At 28.8% G+C, this 8,992-nt stretch overlaps 1 protein-coding gene across 1 annotated transcript in view; it reads left to right on the top strand.

Moving 5' to 3' along the window:
• The window catches only part of LOTGIDRAFT_187933 (hypothetical protein), an 11,294-nt gene extending 2,318 nt beyond the window's left edge, over positions 1-8,976 (top strand). Inside the window, exons 4-17 of the mRNA XM_009054133.1 lie at positions 670-822; positions 1,181-1,274; positions 1,689-1,876; positions 2,104-2,190; positions 2,470-2,538; positions 3,174-3,253; positions 3,630-3,728; positions 4,244-4,382; positions 4,943-5,012; positions 5,274-5,346; positions 5,649-5,742; positions 6,083-6,184; positions 6,574-6,634; positions 6,970-8,976. Coding sequence (XP_009052381.1) covers positions 670-822; positions 1,181-1,274; positions 1,689-1,876; positions 2,104-2,190; positions 2,470-2,538; positions 3,174-3,253; positions 3,630-3,728; positions 4,244-4,382; positions 4,943-5,012; positions 5,274-5,346; positions 5,649-5,742; positions 6,083-6,184; positions 6,574-6,634; positions 6,970-7,106 — 1,446 coding nt within the window. The 3' untranslated portion in view covers positions 7,107-8,976. The remainder of the gene's footprint in view (positions 1-669; positions 823-1,180; positions 1,275-1,688; positions 1,877-2,103; positions 2,191-2,469; positions 2,539-3,173; positions 3,254-3,629; positions 3,729-4,243; positions 4,383-4,942; positions 5,013-5,273; positions 5,347-5,648; positions 5,743-6,082; positions 6,185-6,573; positions 6,635-6,969) is intronic.
• Positions 8,977-8,992: the final 16 nt, after the last annotated feature.

The following is an 8,992-nucleotide window of genomic DNA, read 5'->3' as shown; positions in this document are numbered from 1 at the left end:
TGATCTGCTCTGAACTAAATGAAATCGTTCAATTTATTGATTCTAAGGTCAAGGCCCATCTTAATCATGTCAGGCCCTTACGATCAAATCAAATTGCTCCATTTTAAACATTCATTGATTCAAGAAAAGTACCTGATGATGACTTAGTTTGTAATAGCTTGACATGGTGAAGACGAAATAGGACTTATTTTTTAATCTGGGCCATGCTACACTGAATAGCATACTTGCATAGTTGAATTGCACTGACGTAACTGAAATAGTTTTGTATTCATTTTGCTTTAATAATGTTATAAATGTTTGATATAATAGTTTATTGATAAAATATTTAAGTAACAGCTGTTAGCTAAAATCATAACTACCAAGGTAATAGTTCAATATTGATAATATTTGAATTAACGAGTTTCAAAATAACTAAGGCTGCTTGTAATGTAATTTCTCTCTGTATAGATATTTTTGTTAAGCTTTGACAACATTTGCATTTTCCATCAATACCAATCCTTGTAAGATTGATTTGGTATGAAACATGTTTGCTTTTAACTTTTTCATGCCTAGCTACTAACAATAGTTGTTCTTTCAGACTCTATATAGATGATAATAAAAACTGTTTTGAGGCCAACACAGCCACTTCCTAATCTATTTTTGATAAAAAAAAATATTTTGCTATAATTGCAGATAGCTGACAATAAATTATATATTACTATGGTAGAAGCAGTTCTACGAACAGAAAGTTATTATTTCTCTTCAACATATGATTTAACACATTCAGCCCAACGTTTAGCAAACACTAGTACAGATTTTACTTCTATGGGTTTATTAGAAAGGGTAGGTGTCAATAGATTCTAGATTTTCACTCCATATATTAGATTTGAGCTCTTGAGTCCCAAGTCAACTACAATTGCAAAAAGTAATGTGGTGTTGTTAACAAAGCAAAGCATGCTCACCTTTTCTGTCTGAACATCTAATACTTTTTTATGTCTGAGTGAGTCAACTAAGCACTCCTTTCAGTTAGTTATAAATACACTATTATTGCCCTGTAGGTTAAAGAATTATCACACAATCTCAAGATGATTAAAAATTAGACTGATAACTAATAAGAAAGTAAACTATCAATTTCTTGACTTTTAAAGGGTTTTACCTATATCTATAGATCATCAAGATAAAATGTCTATTTGTTTTGCAGGCAGATCAAAGATTTGTGTGGAATGGACATGTTTTAAGAGAGTTCAGTCAACAACCAGAGTTATCGAAATATAGTCTACCAATTTTACATGGCTGTATCCTTTTAATTCAGCTTGCTTGACTAATGGTCTTGTACTGGAGCTACATCATGTTGATAGATGATAAAATATGGATATATGAAGGTTTGGTTTTAGATCTGATTGCCACATTTTGTGATAGATATGATAATAATCATTAATAGGCTTTTATTAGTTTGAATCTTTTAGCCAAAAAGTTATAACAAAACAAGATGGAATTAAGTTTAAAACTCAAAAAGTTTTGAAAATATAGTCATTTTGGCAAATTGTGAACTATGAAGATTTAAAAGCAAGCATTTTAACAAGGCTTCTAAAAAAAATATAAAGCTGTTTAATTTTGAAAAATATTGCAACAGTGCATAATAAGAAATATCACTTTACAATTCTTATTGTAAATCAATGATAATAATTTAGCCTTAACCAGAATATAAGTTATATGTATACAGTCTAATACAGTGAATAATAAACAGTTTGAGTATATAGTGATATCTAGACGCTGTGTATATAGAGCTGGTACTAGGTTTTATATGAGAGGATTAGATCAACAAGGACAAGTAGCTAACTTTGTAGAAACTGAACAATTAGTTTTATATGAAGGACAGAAATGCTCTTTGGTTCAGGTAATTTTATACTTATTATTATACTCTGTAAATTTAATTAATACTTTTGGCTTGATCATTGTCGTAACCACAATTAATTTGATGGCTGTATTTTACTGAGAGTGTGGCTTTTATATTTTGACAGCCAGAAACCAACCTAGTATTGTTACCCCCTATTTGTTGATTGTAACTTGTTAGAATTCATCCCTATCATTGTTCTTAAGAATAATGTTAATTATATTTTACAGACCAGGGGATCAATACCATTATTTTGGTATCAAAGACCAAATTTAAAAAGAATGCCATTACCTTTAATTAGTTCATTATATAATCATGTAAGTCTATTTGTTATTCTTCATGTTTCATAGGCTGTGTATGTATAGTATCTTTGACTTTTGATAATCAAAGGAGAATAGTTTAATGTGATTGTCTATGGATATCTTCCTCATTACACTGTGAATTAGATTGTTATGTTTTTCCCAATAGTGTGCAGAAAAGCAGGACATAACACTTCATATCATTTTTAATCATCATCTGATTTTTTTCACAAAGGGATTTAAATAAACTATATTGATAATAAAAAAACAGTTTAAATTGAATTTATAATATTTCAGATGGATGGATTTAAACGTCATTTTGATGATCAAGTCTACAACTATGGTAAACAAGTTATTATTAATTTAGTAAGTTTTTAACTTCTTCAGTGTATTTCACTCACATATTTTTTTTATATAAATATCTGCTAGTAGGGACATTTCTTTTACCAAACTTAGGTGGTTGTTTGAATTTGGAACAAAGCATTGTGATGATAAAGTTTTGAAAATCTGACTATTATTTTATCAGTTTTTAGCAAATGAGGTTCATTAATCCAGGAATACCCTAACAAATGAAAAATGAAGAATCATTTTACAATATTAAATTGATATCTGTTTACTAAAGGATTCTTGTTATTTTGGCTTGTATAGTTCAATTGATATAGTCTGAGATATCTTAATGTGTTATATTGTGCATTAATAGAATATTTTCACTGTTAAAATAGTGCTCAATACATCAGCTGTAGAACCATATAGAAATATTAAAATAGAACCTAAAAATAAATTACTCAGAGTTTCACGCTGTGCAATCTTAAGACAAGTGACAATAACAGTCTGCGTATATCTACACTTCGAGACGAATTCGGAATGTTTGTTTTAAAAAGTGTTCTTGGGGGCATTAATGAGGGAAAGCTTTTTGATTAGACACACGTTACATCGTTATATTGTATGTTTATTTATATTGTGTGCCCAGTGGTTTTATTATATATGAATCTATGTTACAGGTAAATCAGACAGGTTATGAACATTTAATGGAGAAAGCTTTATCACAGACAATTTTAAACTCACAAAATCTCAATATCAGGTATAGATTATAATAATATTTATTAATTTTTGAAAATAAATGTTGTGCTTTCATGGTATGAAGCTGTCAAATTATTGGCTTTATCAGCTTTCAGAACTTTAGTTCATCCATTATCAGATAAAAGTAAACTGTTTTAACTACCAAACTTTATCACAGACATAATTATCTTTCTGAAACAGGATAAATTCAGATTTTTAGTTTGTTTTGGTCCAGTTTTATATGATTATAGAAACACCTGAAGTCCGATTTGCATTCTGGAAATTGTTACATGTAGCTATACTCTATCATCATAAATCCTTTCCAAACACCTGATATTGACAATCAACTCATGCTAGGTTTTCAATACATGATTAGAGATTTCGGACTTTTCTCCTAGGTATGAACCGTTTGACTTTCACCAGATGTGTAAAAAGATGAGATGGGATAGGTTGTCAATATTAATCAATAATTTAGAAAATGATAGAAGACAGTTTGGGTAAGTTAGTTAAAAATGAATGTAGAGTGTTGTACTTGAGATCAATGTATTTTTGTTTGAGATGGGCTTTTCGAAATAGGGATCTTTTAGAACCAACTGTACATTTTTTAAACTATAGAAATATGTAAAATTTGTAAATTTGCTTTTATAGATCAAGGATTAAGGAATCAATATTTTATATCCTACTTTTTCTCCCCTTAATTTGGCTAATCAATCAAGTCCGGCTTTGTGTAGTCACCAGTAAAGCAGCTCTGTTTGGGACATCTTGACCTTATAAATGACCATATCAAATCTTGCTGAATGTTAAATCCAGATTGTAGTACACTTCAAATGTATCTTGTTTATAAGTCAAATATGTTGAGGCATGTACAATGCAGTAATCAGTAAATGCTTATTCTAGGATGATCCAATATGGCTCTAGGGCTTCATTTTTGGTCGTACATATTACATTTTTGACAAGGCACATGGCAGTTTTCAATTCCAGTTTTTGATCTTGCAATTATCTCTTTTTTTAGTTATTTTATGCAGAATAAAGATGGTAAAGTAATAAGTCAACAGAATGGTGTATTTCGTACTAACTGTATGGATTGTTTAGATAGAACTAATGTAGTACAGAGTATGATAGCTCGTGAAACATTACAAGAACAGTTACAGGTTTGTTCTACATAGTTCATAAATTCAACATTGGTGTCTCATATTAAGGGTCAGATTTATCTAACGGCTTGTGGTGATTCAAAATATCTTTATGCAGTTCGTATTTTCAATATTAGTGTTATCTATAGACTTTGTGCATATTCAAAAATACCTTTATCAAGTATATTCCCTTTTAAAGCCAAATTTCCCGTATGGTTTTATCTGTGCCAAAAATGGAAGCTAAAAATTTCAGTTTTAGAAGTTTCAACTTAAACATGGGAAAGAGATAGCACTGTGATTTTCCAAACATTTACCACTATCAGCTAGCAAATCAAATGATTAATTGCTGTATTCCTGTTTGCTTTGATTATTTAAACACCTGGCCCGAGTTACCTGGGCCACATTTTTCAAAAATTTGTATGATTGAACTGACAAGTTCAGTGAAGAAAACTGTTAGTTTTGGCATTATCAAATTGTTAATTTATCAACTTTATGCTCTAACGTTAGTCTACGATATTTTGAAAAACAGGGTTCTGGGAAAAAGGTTGAAAGACTTAATTTATTTCTAATATTTGTTACAGAGATTAGGTATACTAGAAGTTGGTAGTAAGATAGAAATAGGTAGCAATCTGGATATCAATCTAAAAAATTGTAAGTATTGAGATTAAAACTAAATCCATCCCTGGTAAATAAATATCTGTATCTGCCACTTAAGGATGTTTGTTTCCAAGAAATTGTCAAATTTTGAAAATTATTAAGGGGGGATTTTTTCCAATTAATGAAAGGTAAGGGTTATAAAACAAAATCTGTTCTGATTTGAAACTAATAGAAAATCCAAGGATCTAAATCTGTAAGATTCTATCTGACATTGTTGAGAATAAAGTTTGCTATATTTTGTATTATATTTTGTAGTATGGGCTGACCATGCTGATACTATATCTAAACAATACGCTGGTACTGGGGCTTTAAAAACAGACTTTACAAGGTATGTATGTGTTCAATTAACAGGGTTTGTGTTTCTTAATTCATGGATCGTTCAAATGACTTGTATTTTAAAAGTATAAAAAGTATATCTAACACGCATTGATATAGTATGCTTGCAAAGTTCAAGAAGAAATGAATTTGAAATTTGGAAATGACTGGATATTGGAAACGTTAAAGTAGCAGTTATTATTTAATTTTTTTTGTTTGTTCAAATGACGTTTAAATAAAATAGTACTGGACTTATTTATATATTTTATACTAGCATCTAGCTGTACGTTTGAATAAATTTGTTTGATTTTGTAGAACGGGTAAAAGAACTAAAATGGGATTAGTTATGGATGGTTGGAATACAGCTGTTCGATATTTTAAAAATAATTTTACTGATGGATTTAGACAAGTAAGTGTTTTACTTTTGCTTTAAAAGTGTAAAATGTTAGAGAAAGTGTGTTATTTTATTATTTGTGATGCCAAATGAAATACAGTCTGAAATTAGATAATATATAAAAGTGCTAGGTTGCCAATATTTTTGTATATTTGATATTAAGTATATATATATATATATATATATATATATATTATATTGGACAATTTTCTATTTAAATTAGTACTTGACCACAGGAAATGTTTAAAATATTAAAACTAAATGGTTTTTAGTTAATATGTTCTGTGAGATTTCATATCTCACAATAAGCTAGCTTAACTGGCTAAATTTCATATATACTTATATTTTATCTAAGGATGCAATAGATCTATTCCTGGGTAATTATGTAGTAGAAGAAAATGAAGGTATTACTCTTCCCTCACCATTTAGATTAGAAAGAGATTGGAAAGTTATTTCAGTAAGTTTTTTTAATATTATATTTAATTGTTTCTCTCCATAGAGGGGATTTAATTTACTCTGAATCAACTTTGTTAGCTTCAACTTCTACACTATATTTCAACAGTCACTGAATATATAGTTCTGTTTTTGAGCTTAAGAGTTCATGTATCCTATAAGTTTTTCAGGAATGTTCCCATGGACTGAATGTTGGACAGAACCATATCATTTTGTAAATAAAGAATCTACTATTATCATTTATTTGTCATAATGCTAATGAAAGATTGAAAGGTGCCATTCAGATATGAATTGGAAACTAATTAAATTTGTAAACTTGAGAAATGGTGTCATTTTAAAGAACTTAGTAGAAAAGTAGTAGATGCCTGTAACATTGTATTATTTATCTTACAGTTACCAATCATCTGTTTAGTAGCACTGGCCATGTGTTTAATTTGTATTCTACTTCCTAGTGGTAAGTTTCTTCAATTTCAAATTACCATTATTATTTATTCAGTTCACAGTATAACATAGATATCTACTGGTCTGTTTAACTTTAACTTTAAATGGAATAACCAATAATTGGTTTACGCTGTTTATAAGACATATAGAAATAGGCGTAAGTAAAGAAGCACAAGATATATGGATATACTTTTTCTGACATTTATTAAATTTTCTTTAATAACATTGATTTAATGAGCATGTGAAACATAAGAGTTTATAACTGTCAATGGTAGTGTATCCATATATCTTGTGCATCTTTAATAATTGGTTAATCTGTTAATATTATTCTTGTATTTTTTCTTTCAGAGCATTTTAGTGAACAAGTGATGTATCTGGCATTTTGGGGAGGTTTTGCTTTCATCTCTTTAGCAGCCATGTATATTTATGGACAAGAATTTGTTGATTTACCAAGACTTGCTCAATCCAAAGTCAAAGCCGAATAGACATGTTTTATTGGGAATAGTTGCTTAATGAACAGTATACAAATACTCTGACTGCCATATTTAGTTGAAGGTCAAGAGTGAAAACACAGCAAATTTATTGAAAAAATCTCTACAGTGTGTAGCAATGTATGTTGTATGTTTTAATGAAGGTGTATACCAGGATGTATCTATCAAAGACTTTTAAAAATTTCCTTTATTTATTAACTAACTGTTTATAATTACAGTAACAGTTCATTGTTTAAATAGCTACTAAGTAGCTCTGTGTTGTGATCATGACCAGTAGAAAACACAGTGGAACTTCAAAAGTATGCAAAAAAATAAAAGATTTGGTACATTTATTAGAGAATATAGTTAAAAATTCAAAAAAAAGAAAACTAAGAAACCCCAAAACTTCAGTTGGAAATTCTTATAGTTGTAAACCTTCTTCTTTGTTTTTTTTTTACTTTGTTGATTTTTCCTAAATTTCTAATGGATTATTCACTTTTTGAAATTTATGCCTGAAATACCTGTAATATATAATATTTTAATACCACTGACCAGTCATGTCAATTGTAAATACAATGGTTTTAGTATATATATATTTTATTTTTAGAAGGCACAACATGATTAATTTAAGTAGAGTAATTTCTCTTATTCTTCAACAGTATATTGTACTGAAGTTTATTTTAACGAAAGCCAACATCAACGAATAGTTTGTTTTGTCAAGCCAAGATATTTTTGCCCTTAAGGTCAAGAACAAAACATTTTCAAGATTTGAGTTGAAGTTTTTTTTTACCTATCTAGAACTGTTATCCTTGTAAGACATTTAGAAGTATCACAGCACATTAAGAGACTACAGTTTTGTGGATGTAGACATCTATTTAAATAAAAAGTCTATATTCATAAAATTGTTGTCTCTCTATCTAGATCTATTTATCAAAAGTGTTCTGTAACTCTCTACTGTATTCAGTTCTTTGCTGAATGTATAAGTTAATTACTGAAGAATATTAGCAATATAGTCTGGTCTTAAATATGAATAATGAATGTATTCATGCAATACAAGTGAGTCACATCTGGGAGAATTTCAAATAATTTAGTATATTATATCAATGTAGTTTAAATGGTGATGAACATAAAACCTCCTTCTCAGATGAAACAATTACTATAATATAATGTTGACAAGTGAAAATATACAAGGCACTAAAAAAAAGTATATCAACAACTATACAAAACTTATACATAAATATAAAACAAACAATTTAAAAACATGGCATAATGAATCCGAGATTTCAATATAATTTGGACGGATAAACAATGGATATGAAATTATGACCAAGATTAGAGATAACTGAAAATTATACAAGTCTCTCTCCAATGAGAAATTAAAATATGTACAGTATTTCAAATTTTGTGGACATAATTATGTAAACAAAGATGTACTCATGCCCCACCCCATATCTAGCTTTGTTAAAGTCTATATATGACAGATCATACTGTTTTCTTCTTGATTTTTATGAGAAAATTTAGATAGAAAGAAATGCTCATTTGTTTTTATAGCGTTACAGATGAAGAGAACACTTTTATCAGTCTCCAAGATAAACCGGTCTCATAGAATAGTATAATCATATTTTCTACCAATCTGCTAAAGCTTAAAACCTATTTGATTTTCTTTTTTTCTCCTGTTTTATTATGAGAAAATGTATATTTCAGGAAATACTAAATTTGTTTATATAAGGTTACAGATAAAAATGCTAAAATCTTTTTCAGTTCAGCTTTTGTGAGTAGTCCTCGGTGTGTAGGTCTGTGATAGAGTAGAGTCAAATTTTTCTACCAATCTTTTGTTTTAAAGTTAACCAAAATGGCTCAAAACCACTGTCTATTAAAGTATAATAAATTAAGTACCTAAA

Source organism: Lottia gigantea (assembly GCF_000327385.1).
Source record: "Lottia gigantea unplaced genomic scaffold LOTGIsca_21, whole genome shotgun sequence".
Taxonomy (NCBI): Eukaryota; Metazoa; Mollusca; class Gastropoda; family Lottiidae; genus Lottia; species Lottia gigantea.
Note: the sequence above shows the minus strand (reverse complement) of the source record. Positions and strands in the feature narration are given on the sequence as shown.